General features: G+C 55.9%; 1 protein-coding gene across 1 annotated transcript; it reads left to right on the forward strand.

Moving 5' to 3' along the window:
• The first annotated feature begins 905 nt into the window (after window positions 1-905).
• On the forward strand, window positions 906-10,072 carry LOC113936358 (cytochrome P450 2S1). Its single transcript, XM_027619419.2, is given in 13 exon segments — window positions 906-1,005; window positions 1,008-1,072; window positions 2,253-2,421; window positions 4,442-4,597; window positions 4,993-5,108; window positions 5,110-5,151; window positions 5,263-5,293; window positions 5,296-5,441; window positions 6,327-6,468; window positions 7,765-7,952; window positions 9,653-9,794; window positions 9,890-10,044; window positions 10,046-10,072. Coding segments are annotated over 13 exon segments (1,479 nt in total).
• The last annotated feature ends 4,510 nt before the right edge of the window (window positions 10,073-14,582 follow it).

A 14,582-nucleotide genomic window follows, 5' to 3' on the forward strand; every position in this document is an offset into this window, starting at 1 on the left:
CAGGGAAGGCAGGGCCCACCTCTCTTACTCAAACCTGTATCTCCAGGTCTAGACAATCTTGTTTATAGTTGGACCTCCATAAAGGCTAGTTGAAAGACTATTAGCTAACATTTACTTGATAACTCGTTATCTACGCACCTGGCCCTGTTTGAAGTTGTTTGCACATGAACCCATTAATCCTGAAAACTAACCCCATTTTACAAGAGTTAACAGAGGCACCCAGAAGCTGGGCCGTGAACTCAAGCAGTCTGGCTTCAGACATCATGTTCCCAACCACTACAGGAAACTGCTAAGTGAAGGAATGATTCAATCATTCGGCATGGCCCGAGTTCAAATCCCAGCTCTGCTGCTCATTAGCCGCGTGGCCCGGAGCCAACCGATTTATCTCCCTGAACCTCAGATTCTTTCTTGTTAAAGGTCAAGTCCTCCTCCTAGTTCATGGCGAGGATGAAGGATGCTGGAGGAAATTGGCTCAAAGACGCGCACACGCCGAACTCACACCCCGACAGCCGTGAGCAGGGAGGTGGGAGCTGGGGAGGGCGGCGCCGGGTCACCGCTCCAGGCACGGGGTGTGGCCTCCTGGAGGCAGTCTCCGGCTTCCAGGTTCCTCCAGTGTGCTCACGCCCTACCTGGGGCCCCAGGCGCTGTCTCCGCCCCCCGAACCTGGGTGATCCGGTAGACAGCCGAGCGACAGCAGGTCCCCAGGCAGGCGGCCGTGGTGGTCTGCGGGAAAGAAATCCGGCGGCGGGGAAAGAATCCTGCCTGTAGGTAGCGGGAGGGGCTGGAGGCCCCGCCCCCCTCCCCTCCGCCAGATTTCCTCCAGAAGTAGCCGCCGGGCTCCCGGCCCCGACCCGCCCAGCCGCGTGGAGCGTCTGGGAACCGCGCGGAGGAGCCGACCCGCGGCGATGGAGGCGGCCGGGACCTGGACGGGGCCGCTGGTGCTGCGGCTGTTCTTGGTGCTGAAGCTGGCGCTGCCCCGGACCCGAGGCCACCTGCCCCCGGGCCCACGCCGCTGCCGCTGCTGGGGAACCTCCTGCAGCTCCGGCCCGGGGCGCTGTACTCGGGGCTCTTGCGGGTGAGGGCCCGCGGGGACGCCCTGTGTTGGGGGGGTGGGGCAGGGCCAGGGTGGGCGCGGGGGATGCCCAGGGAGAGAAAGCAGAGCGCCAGGATACAGAGGCCCTGGGGTATCCTAGAGGAGGCAGGCCAAGGGTGCAAGGGCAGAGGGGCTAGGGGCGTTCTGGGGTAGGGCGGGAGCAGGACTCCAGAGCTGAGAAGGTCCAGTGGAACGGGGTGGGGGTGGGGGAGTCTGGGGAGAGAGGACCCCGGTGTGCTGGACTCGGGCTAGGAGGGGCAGAGACTTCTGCCCGCGGCATCCTGGAGAGGATGAGAGCAGGGAAGGAAGCAGGATCCGGTGGCAGGGGTACCGGGCAGAGGGGCCCACAGAACCCGGGGAAGGTGCTGGAAGGAGGGGATTAAAGCCAGAGGCAGGAGCCCTCCCGCAGAAGAGAAGCTGATGCTGGGATGCTGGCGGGTTTATCCCCCGGGGAGAGGTAGCTGGGGAGAGGCGGAGAAGAAAAGCGGGAGGGGTCGCTGGCAGGAGGTGGAGGCTTGGCTGGAGGGTTCCAGGTATATGTCTGCAGAATCCGCCGGAGTTCTGTGGAGCTCAGCTAGGAGGGAGCTGGAAGTCCCCGGGGCAGCAGGGAAAGAAGGCAGGAAGGAAGGCTGAGTTCTAACCTTTGGGGCAGGAGGGGGAGGAAGAGGCCAGAGGTTCTCTGTCGAAAGGAGTCTGGGGGACTTCAGGACATGGGGAGGGGGTGGGGGTCTCAGGGAAAGATGGGGCAGGTGCCCAGCAGTAGCTGCTCCAGAACTTGAGGGTTTAGCCGAGTGATAGAAAAGGGTGGCTGGTTTGGGGGTGGGGGAAGAGCTGAGGAATTGGGAGAGGACAAAGTCTCAGCTACCCATTTTTGCTGCCATATATCCGAGTTGGGGGTTAGGGGTGGTTCTCAGTTGCCCCAGGGTCCGAACTTGGGGCTCTGTAGGAGGTAAGGGGTTGGGGACTCTATGGGGAAGGGAAGTGGGAGACTGGTGCAGAAAGAGAGCTGAACCTCCCAAGGGGGTTATTTCTGTCTGGGGGCGGGGGGAGGGGTTCCTCTTAGGTGCCTCGTCCAGTGACAGGGCCATGATGGGGACACCTAGACCGAAAGAGGCAATAGCCTGCCGCACAGCACGCGCCCCTTCTCCCCCGCTGCCCCCGGCTGAGTAAGAAGTACGGACCAGTGTTCACCGTGTACCTGGGATCCTGGCGGCGCGTGCTGGGCCCAGTCGGGCACGAGGCTGTGCGGGAGGCCCTGGGAGGTCAGGCTGAGGAGTTCAGTGGGCGGGGGATGTTGGCGACGCTGGATGGGACCTTTGACGGCCACAGTGAGTCATGAGCAGAGCTGGGGACTGCTGGCTCCTTCACTCAGAGCCTGCCACCGCTTACCAGTGTGACTTTTGTGCATGGCTCAGTGTCTCTGGGCCTGTTTTCCCCATCCATCAAGTGGGGTGATAATAATGCTTATTACACAGAGTCATCTTGAGGATTCAATGAGGCCTGGGTGAGGTGTCGTGGTGTTCTCGCTGCTCCAGGTGAAGCCCCCAGGCCTGGGAGGAACAGGGAGAGCTTTCTACGCACTGGGAATGGATGGAACCACTTAATGTGTACAAACTATTCTCTGCTAAGCCTGAAAGTAGAAGCCTGGTGTTGGGAGCCCTGTCGGGACCCAGCCATGACCCCGAGCTTGTTGGCAGTGGGGAGAAAGACCTATCACCAGGCTAGGACGGGGAAGGCAGAAGGGTCAGGGCCAGGCTAGGGGAAGTCCTGAACTGCTGGGACCAGAGGAGGTGTCTGACCCAGCCTGTTCTGTGGGAGATGTCCGGGAAGTCTTGAAAGACCATACAGGTTGCCTGGGCACTAACTCCTAGGATGAGCAGGAAGGGTGTTCCAGGCAGAGGAGTAAAAAAAGCATGGAGGGGAGAGAAGAAGCATTCATTCATTCAGTTGACAAATTTTTATCATGCCTGGCCCCATAGCGGTTACTGGGGACACAGAGGTGACCAAGACAGATGTGGTGTCCTGTCATACCATAGGAGAGATGGACGTGTCATGGGCCTGGAGGCAGGGAATAGAATTCTAAAATGAGAGGTACAGCGCTAAGAGCAGGACACAGGGGAACTGTACTGGCCCAGGTCAGGGGAGGGGAGGGAGAGAGGGAGGAATCAAGGAAGGCTTCTCGGAGGAGGTGACAATTGCAGTGAGACCTGAGGATGAATGGAGTTAGTTCAGCAAGGATGGAGAGGTGAGTCGGGGGGATCCTGAAACCACTGAGGAAGTGAGAGGCCAACGCAACTGTAGCAGGATGAGTAACGAAGCTGGAGAAGTGGGTCATGCAGGGCCTGAGTCACACCAGAGTGCTCAGCTTTGGGATTTTTCCGGGGGCTATAGATGGAAGCAGGGAAGACGTAAGTCAGAGCTAGAAGGATTCTCGGGTCGCTGTGCGGGAGCCCAGGGAGGGGACTGTGCTGTTCTGGGGCTGAGGGTGTGGGGAAGGGAGGGGGTGGTTGGAAGAGGCATCCAGGGCTCTGGCCGGGGGCCAGGGGATGGTGGGCTGAGACAGGAAGGAGGAGAGCTGCTGAGGCCAGTTTGGGACATGGTGGGAGGCTGGGCAGGAGGCTTCCAGGAGGCTTCCAGGAGGCCCCGAGGGGCCAGCTTTGTACATGTGAGACCCTGGGCTCAGAGAAGCAACGTTTTGTCCAGAGCAGAGCCTTAGCTAAAGGAGGAAAATGTCAGTTCCATCCTCCTGTCTCCTGGTTCAGCTTCCAAACGACATGGGGCAGGGAACCCAATAGTACTCTGTAAATGTTGGGAAGGAGGGAGGGAGGGAGGAAAAAGGAGAGGGAGGAAGGAAGGAACGGAGGAAGGAAGGAGGAGAGGAAGGAAGGACGGAGGGAGGGAGGGGGTGTCTGAAGAGCGAGAAGTTGGGGGGGCGGCCGGCGGTGCTGAACTAACTCCATTCATCCATCTCCTTTCTGTGAAGGAGAAAAGGAAGGAAGGAAGGAAGGAAGGAAGGAAGGAAGGAAGGAAGGAAGGAAGGAAGGAAGGGAGATGGATGGATGGATGGATGAAGGAAGGAAGGAAGAAGTCTTCACTCACCCGGGTTCATCACAGAACACAGGGAGCCTGGATAATCCCAGTTACCAGCTTCTCAGGAGAATGTCACCCTCTGCCCCAAGGCTAGGCATTTATGGAGCACCTACTGATTCCTCAACCCTGGGCTAGGCTGGAATGGACTCAGCACAGGGCCTGCAGAGTCCCCCTCCGGCACCTCCCTGGGAGGGAGGGAGTAGTCCCGGGGAATGGGGAGAGGGGCCAGTGCCTCCCTGAGTCTCGCCTTCTGCACAGGGGTTTTCTTCTCCAACGGGGAACGGTGGCAGCGGCTGCGGAGATTCACCCTGCTGGCCCTGAGGGACCTGGGCATGGAGAAGGGAGAAGGCAAGGAGCTGATGCAAGCAGAGGCTCAGAGTCTGGTGGAGACATTCCGGGGGACAGAAGGTCAGCAGGGTGGGGTGAGCCTGGGGTCCCCTGCGGCATGCCTGAGTGGGGGGAGTCGGGGCTGGGCTGAGGGCTCTGTTCACCCGCACCTCTGGCTCCTCCTCTACCTTCCCCATCTCTGTCCTCCTGTCTCCCCGGGGATCTCTGTGTCCCCAGCACTGTCACTTCACTCTTCCTGCTTCATTTCTTTCTTTCTTCTGTTTTTCTCTCCTGTGAAAGTCTATCTTTTGCCCAGTCTTTCCCAGTCTGTCTCACTTTCCATGTGTGTTTCTCTGTCTCTCCCTGTCTCTTTCGCATCTGTTTCTCCATCTGTCTTTCTTTCCCTGTCTGTCTCTCTGGATGCTGAGTCTGGCCCCCGCTCCAGCACGGCCCTCCCCCCTGCCCTCTCCCCCTCAGGATGGCCCTTTGACCCTCCCTGCTGCTGGCTCAGGCCACCTCCAACATCATCTGCTCCCTCACCTTCGGCCTCTGCTTCCCCTACGAGGATGAGGAGTTCCAGGCCGTGGCCCGGGCGGCTGGTGGCAGGCACCGTGCTAGGGGTCAGCTCCCCCTGGGGCTAGGTAAGTGGGCGGGACCCCTGTCCAGCCGCCTTTTCCAGGTAACCCCCAGAGCACCCCTCCACACTGGTGCAGGGCCAGGCCCCATGGGAACAGCTGCCCTTCTCTCCGCAGACCTATGAGATGTTCTCCTGGCTCCTGAAGCCCTGCCGGACCCCCAAACAGAGCTCCTGGGCCACTTGAGCATCCTGGCCACCTTCGCCATCCAGCAGGTGCAGTGACACAAGGATATCCTGGACACCTCAGCCCCCCTGTGCGACATTGTGGATGCCTTCCTGCTGAAGATGGCAAAGGTAGGGGAAGGTCAGGGGTGGGGGGGGCCTCCTGAATGGGGCTGGTGGCCTGGCCAGCCCCTATTCAGGTATAGCTGGGAATCTGTCTGTTGTGTAGATGATCTCCAGAACTTTTCTCATCTGCACAAACTGAAACTCTTGACTTGTTAAACAGCAGCTCCCCGGTCCCCCTCCCCAGCCCCTGGCAACCACCTTTCCGTCTCTATGAGTTTTCCAACTCTCAGAACCCCATATAAGTGGAATCCTACAGTATTTATCCTTTTGCAACTGGCTTATTTCACTTAGTGTGATGTCCTCAAGGTCCATCCGTGTCGTAGCGGGTGACGGCATTTCCTTCCTTTTTAATGCTAATCTTTATTCCACTACATGGATAGATCACATTTGGCTTATCCATTCATCCATCAGTGGACACTTGGGGTGCCTCCCCGTTTTGGCCGTTGTGAATAACGCTGCTGGGAACGTGGGTGTACAGATACCCCTTTGAGACCTTGCTTCCCGCTTGTTGGGGGACACGCCCAGAAATGGAATTGCTGGATCGTATGGTAATTCTATTTTAATTTGTTAAGGGACCTGATACCATTCTCCATAGCGGCTGCACCATATGACAGCCTCACCGATGGGGACAGGGCTCCCGTTTGTCCACATCCTAACCACATGTCATACTCTGTTTGTTTTTTAAAGTGGCCATGCTCTTTCATTTTCAAAAAACATTGCCGTCAAAGAGAACTAATATCAAGAGTCCACTTCCCCGCTTGCCCAAACATTTATACAAACCCCCTGATAAAGCTTGAACTTGCTCTGTCACACCCCAGGCTTGGCTGGGCTGCGCCTCTATTATTCCCCGCAGCCTGAGTTCTCTGAGCCCCTCTGCTTGGTTTCTCCCAGGAGGAGCAGGACCCAAGCACAGAACTGACTGACAAGAACTTGCTGATGACAGTCATTGATCTGCTGTTCGCTGGGACGGTCACGGTCAGCACCACGGTCCGCTAAACCCTCTTGCTTCTGCTGAAGTAACTTCAGGTCCAAGGTAGGAGGCTTTTGCACCAGCCAGCCCTGGGGACGGAAGTGAGGGCTCAAGAGGAGAATGTTCAGGAGAAAGGAGAGCCTGAGCCAGAGCCTGGAAGCGAGAATGAGCCCGGCATTGGGGGTGTCTGAAGAGCGAGAAGTTGGGGGGCGGCCGGTGGCAGCATGAGGCTCAGTGAAGTGAGAAATGGGGCAGGAGACCTCTCAGGGCCTTGTCGCCTTAGTGGTACCTTGTATGCCTGATCCTGAGCAATGGGGAGCCATGGAAGGATGCTGAGCAGGGGAGGGCAGGGTCAAATTAGCATTTTAGAAAAATCCTTTGGGCTGAAAGAGGTAAGGTGTGCAAGAGGATGCCGGGAGCCCCGGGAAGAAGACGGGATAGGGACCTGGGCAGGAGAGGACAGTCCTGGGCCAAGTGTGGGGAGGGAAGAGGGGCCGGGTGGGCAAGTAGAGCATGACCCAGGAGGCCCACGGGACGGGCAGATGAGGTCGGGGGGGGCCATGGGGCCACCCTGAGATGGGGACGGAAGGAATGAGGAGCTGTTTCAGGGGAGACACTGAGGCCAGTTTGGGACAAGTGTAAAGAGCCTGGGGCCACCTGCAGGGAGGCATCTAGGAGGCCACAAGACACCTAGTTCAGAACTGGAGATAAAAAACAAACTGGGGTACTTGCTCTCAGGGTCCTGAGTTCCAGCAGCATGTTGGGGATAGAGTTTTCTTAAAAGGGGGAGGACATCTAGCTAGCTCAGTTGATCAAGCATGTGACTCCTGATCTCAGGGTTGTGACTTTGAGCCCCACATTGGGTGTAGAGATTACTTAAAAAAAAAAAAGCTGGGGTCATCGGGGCCTAGGCAGGAAGTGAAGCTGCGGGAGGGTATCTGGCTGAGAGGCAGAGCAGGGCTTGAGCTCCAGGAAAGCCCAGGATTTTGGGGTCAGGCACCTGCATTAAATGCTGTCAAGCCAGTGGGGTGGGCTGACCTGGAAGATGGGGCTTAGGGTCTGGTGGCCTCCTAGGGGGAATGGCCTCCACTGTGACTTCAGCTCTCTGGGCCTCAGTTTCCTCATCTGGGAAATGGGGATGGATAATGGTACCCACCTCACAGGATTGCTGTGGGAATGCGCCCGGCAGGAGGGACATCAGGGACCCAGGCTCAGCGAAACCTGGGGGGACTCCTCCTCCCCTCCTGCCAGCGCCCCCCCGCCAGGCACTGCCACTTTGAGAAGATGCAGGTTCCCAGGGTAGAGTCGCAGGGCCCCCACCCCACCTCTGACCTTCCGTTCCCCTCTTCCTGGGTGCAGAGCGTGTGCGGGAGGAGCTGACCCGGGAGCTGGGGGCCGGCCGCGCACCGGGCCCGGGGGACCGAGCCTACCTCCCCTACACCGACGCCGTTCTGCAGGAGGGGCAGCGGCTGCTGGCTCTGGTGCCCATGGGAGTGCCCCGCGCCCTCTCGAGGACCACCTGCTTCCGAGGGTGCACCCTGCCCCAGGTGGGCTTGCCCTCGGCCACGCCCAGCGGCTGTCTCCGCCTCCCGCCGGAGTCTGTGGCTGGGTGTCTGACTTGTTCTGATTATTGGTCTCTGTCTCTCCTCTCTGACATCTCCTCTTTCTCCGTGTCCCTCTCTCTGCACCTCTGTCCCGCTGTCTTTCTTTCTGTGTGCCTTTCTCCTGCCTTTGATTCTGTCTCTGGCCCTCAGTTTCCCCATCTGTCCAACGGATATCCTAATTCTACCTCCTTCCAAGGTGGCTGGGACAATCACATGCCAGAGTTGACAGGTGACACACAGCGAAGCAATTTGAGAACTGAGGGCAGAAGGATTCTCAAAATCAAACGAGTCTCTCCCCTTCCTTCCCTCCCTTCTTTCCGCCCCGCCCCCCGCTCCGGCCATCCATTAGAGAGCAACTCATCGCCAGCACCACCAGGGGGCGATGTCCTCCCGGAAACCCCAGGTGCCTTCCCGCAAGCGGCTCCCTCCTTGAGCTTCGTTGTAGAATCAGACCCATAGCAGTTATGATCTGGTCCTGGGGTTTCCTCGCTGGGACCTTGGGCAAATCACTTCACCCCCTGCATCTCCCTCTACCCCTCTTCTAAATCGGGAACAGTAGTAGTATTAACTTGGGATCTCAAGGAACCTGCGAGATAATGCTTGCAAAACACCGGCTCAGCTCTTGGTGCAGGGAGCTGGGGGTTCCCCCCGGGTTCCCAGCTCCTGGCAGCGGCAACCATTGCTAACTCAGTGACTGTCGCCACTCTTGATAATGATTACAGAACCACGGGCATCAATGACTTGAGCACTTGCTCTCCACGAGGTATTATTCTAAATGCTTCACGAACATAGTACCTTGTTTAATCTTTGGAGCAACCCTACACTATTATCATGCCCAATTTATAGATAAGGAAACTGGCCTTGAAGGCTGAGAAGACTTGCTGGGGTCGCCCAGCCTGCAATGGTAGAGGCAGGATTTACACCCAGGGCCTATGCTCTAGCCACAGCTGTCTGCCTTATTTTAATAGCCGTAGGATGACCCTGTCTTCTCCTGGAGCCCCCCTGCCCTACCCAGCTCAGACCCTGCTAGCCACAGTCCCTGGCAAACTAGGTCCCTCTCCCTCGAATCTCCTCCACTGAACAGCCCTGGGATCACAGTCACTGACCTCGGCTGCCACTCAGGGACCCGGGCTGGGGAGCCTTCACGGACAGCCCTCACCTACCCACCCTTGGCTTTACCTCTGGAAGAGCCCAGTGGGAAAGAGCCAGACCCGGGCCATGTGGCTTAGGACAGCCACAGATGGATCACAACACAGTTTAAAAACAACATGTAAAAAGAACTAGCCCCCTCCCAGGTCCAGATGCTACGTTGGGCAAGTTGTGTAAGTTTGGGGGACCTCAGTTTTCCCACCTTTCAAATGGGAATCATGTTAGAAATGGCTTCGTAGACTTGTTAAAAAGATTTACTGAGTTTGAGGGCATGTTTGTGTGTGTGAGAGAGAGGTAGCAAGAAACATGTGCCTATTGCATAACAGAGAGTATATAGGAAATGCTTAATAAAGTGCCTGGCCCGTAATATGCCCTTGAAATACGCGGATGCCCACGGATGCCGTGGTGCTTTGTGAACTGATGTCCCTCTTGTGTTCTGCCCTCGGGCCTGGGTAGGGAAGAATATTTGTAATCTTATTATTGCTCCCCCTGAGGGCACTGAGGTCTTCCCCCTCCTCGGCTCTGTCCTGCGTGATCCTGAGGTCTTCGATCAGCCAGACGAATTCAATCCAGACTGATTCCTAGATGCGGACAGACGGTTCCAGAAGCAGGAGGCATTCTTGCCCTTCTCCTTAGGTACCTGCTGGGCCAGGCCCTGCTCACCTGCTGGTCCCTCCCCACGCCTGGGTGTGAGGAGGGCTGACCCAGTCCCATCTCCCTGTTCCCTCCAGGTAAGCGTGTCTGCCTCGGAGAGGGCCTGGCTCAGGCAGAACTCTTCCTCCTTCTCACCACCATCCTGCAGACCTTCTCCCTGGAGAGCCCCTGCCCGCCAGGGGCCCTGAGCATCCAGCCAGCTGTCAGCGGCCTTTTCAGCATCCCCCCCAGCCTTCCAGCTGCAAGTCTGGCCCCACTAACCTCCCCACCTGTGTGCACCAAACGAAGGAGGGAGGGAGCCGTGGGAGGGGGTGACCTCCTCCTGGAAGTGGGCGTGCACATGGTTATGTCCCCGGAGCCGGCAGCCACACTCGCACACCTGTAGCTGTTCTAGAGTCGGTCACGCAGACGCTCGGCCGACATGTCCCCAGGGCCCCGCTCACTCAGCCCAGGCAGCTGTTGAGACACGCAGCCACGAGGGCCACGAGGCAACTCTGCCACACAGGCTCTCTGGAGACACAGATTTAGCTCGTCTGGAATCACGATCACAGGCCCAGATAACACACCATCCCGTACACAACACAGCCCCCCTGGGTTCACAACCCACATGTGGGAGTTCAGCCCCTTCCTTCACAAGCCACGGAAACGGCCACTGTGTTCAGGGCCCACGAGCCCTCTTCCTCCAGCCACCTGCCAGCTCTGGGAGCCCGGTGCAGAGGTGAACATGCCCCTTTCTGGGTCATGTCCCCACACAGAGAGAGACCGTCCCTGTCTTCAGCCCCAACGTGCCCTCTCTCGTGCAGCCACGCCACGGGCCAGGCACGTGACCATCGCCGTCCGCATGCCCCCAACCACCGAAACACGCAGCCAGCCCACACATGACACCGTCCCGCTCTCAAATATCCTCCCAGGGAGACACCCCATTCCTGGGGAAGGGGGGAGGGCACAGCCCCAGGCTCCTCCAGACTTTCAGCCCTCAAGGACAACCCTTTCCAAGCACCTTGATCCTCAAATTCTCCCAAAGATAAATATACATCCAGCGGGCAATTGTGCACACAGCCCTGGGAACCAAGTAAACTTGGACACACGGGACCCTCTGATCAGAAAAACACCTCCCCCTCCTGCTTACGTAACCATGTTACAAGTCTTCCCGGCCTGCCCCCCCCTCCACACACACTCACTGACCCACCTCCCGTCCTCAAGTCCCAGTTAGACCTGGTGGAAGGGGCTAGATGACCAAGGAGGGACCCCATTCCAGCTCCCTGTGTCAGGCAAGAGGCCAGCTCTGACGTCCTTGTGACTCGAAGGTCCCCATTTTGCAATAAAAGCTCATTTCTGGCCCCCGGTCTGGCCCATGGCAGGGCCTGGTGTGCCTGTGACAGTGTCTGTCACTGTGAGTAAGGGGTGGGGATGGGGGGTCCGCCCCTCCCTCGAGGCTGGGCGGGAGCTAAAAATCAGGGCCCCCGCCCACCCTGGCTGTTGACATCAGTACCAGATGTGGAGGTGGGGGGAGGGGAGGCCTGTCCTGGGCCTCACTTCCGGTGAGGCTGATGTGGGGAGGTGGGTGTAGGCAGGGAGAAGGTAGCCGGCAGAGCTGCCGGCCTGGGGTGGGCTGGGGAAGGGGAGGAGGGTGCCCAGCCAGAGAAAGCCTGCAGGTGACGCTCCTGATCCAGGCCCTAGGAACTCTCTCAATCTGAAACTGCCGGAGCGCGATTCCTAACCCAGCTCTGTGTCTTCCACAGGCTCTTTTCCTCCTGCCTTCGCTCCACAAGGAAAGCAGACACATCTTTTTATTTGTCAATTACCTAGTAAGAAAGTTTTCAAGCATGCAAAAGTGGAGAGCCTAGTACAGTGAACCCCTGTGCCCATCACCTGGCCTCATTCGATAGCCTGTCAACTTTCTGCCAGTTTCATTTCTGCTATCACTCTCATAATTTTTTTATTTTATTTTTTTAAGATTTTTTTTTCTTTTAGCTTTTAAGTAATCTCTCCACCTAACGTGGGGCTCAAACTCAAAACCCCGAGATCAAGGGTCGCACGCTCCACCGGCTGAGCCGGCCAGGCGCCCCTGTTTTTGTTTTAAAGCAAATCCCAGGGGCACCTGGGTGGCTCAGTCAGTTAAGCGTCACCTCTTGGTTTTGGATCAGGTCATGATCTCAGGGTCATGAGATTGAGCCCCCGCATAGGGCTCCAAGGTCAGCAGGGAGTCGGCTTGTCCCTCTCCCCCTGCTCCTCCCCCCACTCAGGTTCTCTCACTCTCTCTCTAGAAATAAATAAATCTTTAAAAAAAAAAAAAAAAAGCAGGGGCGCCTGGGTGGCTCAGTTGGTTAAGCAACTGCCTTCGGCTCAGGTCATGATCTCAGGGTCCTGGGATGGAGCCCCGCATTGGGCTCCCTGCTCAGCGGGAAGCCTGCTTCTCCCTCTCCCGCTCCCCCTGCTTGTGTTCCCTCTCTCGCTGTCTCTCTCTCTGTCAAATAAATAAATAAAACCTTAAAAAAAAAGCAAATTCCAGAAAATCATTGAATATGCATTTCTAATAGTAAAGGACATTCCCCCCCCACCCCCAACATCTTATGACAGTTTTCCAACATGCGGCAAACCCGAGGGAATGACACAGTGGGCAGTCCGCCCCGCTGCTGAGCACACTGCCGTCCACCTGTCCCTGCAGCTTGCTTTTTAGGTTTTTCAAAGTGAACTGCAGACGTAGGTTCGTCTTCCCCTGGATGCTTCAGCAAAGCATATATGATTACCTTAGAAGTTTCCATGTTTCAAAAGCTTTTCAGGAGGGGCGCCTAGCCAGCTCAGTCGGTGGAGAGTGAGACTTGATCTCCGGGTGGTGTTTGAGCCCCACGCTGGGCGTAGAGATGATTATAAATAAATAAATAAATAAATAATAAAAAAACAAACAAATAAAATTCACACTGAGGGAAGTCTGGAATCAGAAATAACATCAGACTCCCTTAGGGAGGGATGGACTGTGTACTGCATCAGTATGAAAGCTGCCATGAGTTAGGATCGTTCCAGGAGCAAGTAAAAGAAAAAATCTAAACTCAGAAGGGCTTAATAGGAATTATTGGACCCTTATAGGAATTAATAGGAAAGAGAAAATGTAGAATTAGTGCGGCCTTCAGTTCTGTGTGTGTGTGCTAAAATACATATAACATTGATCATTTTAACCATTCCTAAGTGTCTAAGTCTGTGGCATTAAACACATCCACAATGCTGTGTAACCATCACCACTCTCCTCAAAAATGTTTATCATCAGGGATGCCTGGGTGGCTCAGTCGGTTAAGCATCTGCCTTCGGCTCAGGTCATGATCCTGGGGTTCTGGGATCAAGTCCCACATCGGGCTCCTTGCTACTCGGGGAGCCTGCTTCTCCCTCTCCCTCTGCTGTTCCCCCTGCTTGTGCTCTCTCTCTCTCTCTGACAAATAAATAAATAAAATCTTAAAAAAAAATGTTTATCATCCCCCAAAAAGACTCTTTACTTACTAAGCAGTAATTCCCCCTTTCAAATTTTTTTTTAAGATTTATTTATTTGAGAGAGAGCACGAGAGCATGGGGTGGGTGGGGCAGAGGGAGGGGGAGAGAATCTCTAGCAGAACCCCCCACCACCCCCCTGCTGAGCGTGGGGCTCTAGCTCAGAATCTTGAGACGGTGATCTGAGCCCAAATCAAGAATAGGACATTTAACCAGCTGAGCCACCTAGGCGCCCCTCCCCCTTTCAATTTTTTTTTTTTTTTAATTTGTTTGACAGAGAGAGAGACAGAACAAGCAGGGGGAACAGCAGAGGGAGAGGGAGAAGCAGACTCCCCGCTGAGCAGAGAGTCCAACATGGGGCTCGATCCCAGGACCCTGAGATCACGACCTGAGCCAAAGGCAGACACTTAACCAACTGAGCCACCCAGGGGCCCCTCCCCCTTTCAATTTTTTAAAAGGCACAATAAACAAGCATTTCACTCCTCTCACAGTTACCGAACCTGCAGTCTCCATATTCATGTTTCCCTCACGGTCTCATAAATGTACTTGGTAGTTGGGTTTGTTCAAACAAGGATCCCAAAACTCACCACACAGTGCCTTCCTGTGAGCCTCTCACGTCTTTGAAATCTGTTAGCCATTCCTCAACTTGTATACGCCACTTGTTTCTTAAGAAACTAGGTCACTTGCCCTGCACAAATTTTCACATCCTGGATTTGGCTGACACCATCTTTGTGGTGCCACTCAAGATGTCTTTCCATTCCACGAATACCCCGTAAAGTGGGAATTAGGGACGCCTGGATGACTCAGTGGGCTAAGTGTCTGCCTTCCACTCAGGTCATGATTCCGGGGTCCTGGGATAGAGCCCTGCATCTGACTCCTTGCTCAGCAGGGAGCCTGCCACTCCCCCTGCTTGTGGTCATTCTCTACTCTCTGACAAATAAGTAAATAAAATCTTTGGGAAAAAAATAAAGTGGGAATTAGATCAGATTGGGGCTCATTCTGGCAAGAGCTCCTCACTGAAGGTGCTGGGTCCCTTCCTGGTGCATCATGTTGCCGTAATCTATGGCTCCATATATAGGCTAGGTCCTAATCTCTCTCTGTTAGAAAGTTTCCCACCAACCTTTCACTTACTGGTCTTAGAGGGATCCTCTAAAACCAGATCAAACCAGGTCTCTCTCCTGCTCAAAGCCCCCGTCAGTGGAGAACTCTCCCACACTGTTGGTGGGAAGTTAAATTGGTATAGCCATAATGGAAAACAGTGTGGAAGTTTCTCCAAAAATTAAAACTAGA

Source organism: Zalophus californianus, chromosome 17 (genome assembly GCF_009762305.2).
Source record: "Zalophus californianus isolate mZalCal1 chromosome 17, mZalCal1.pri.v2, whole genome shotgun sequence".
Taxonomy (NCBI): Eukaryota; Metazoa; Chordata; class Mammalia; order Carnivora; family Otariidae; genus Zalophus; species Zalophus californianus.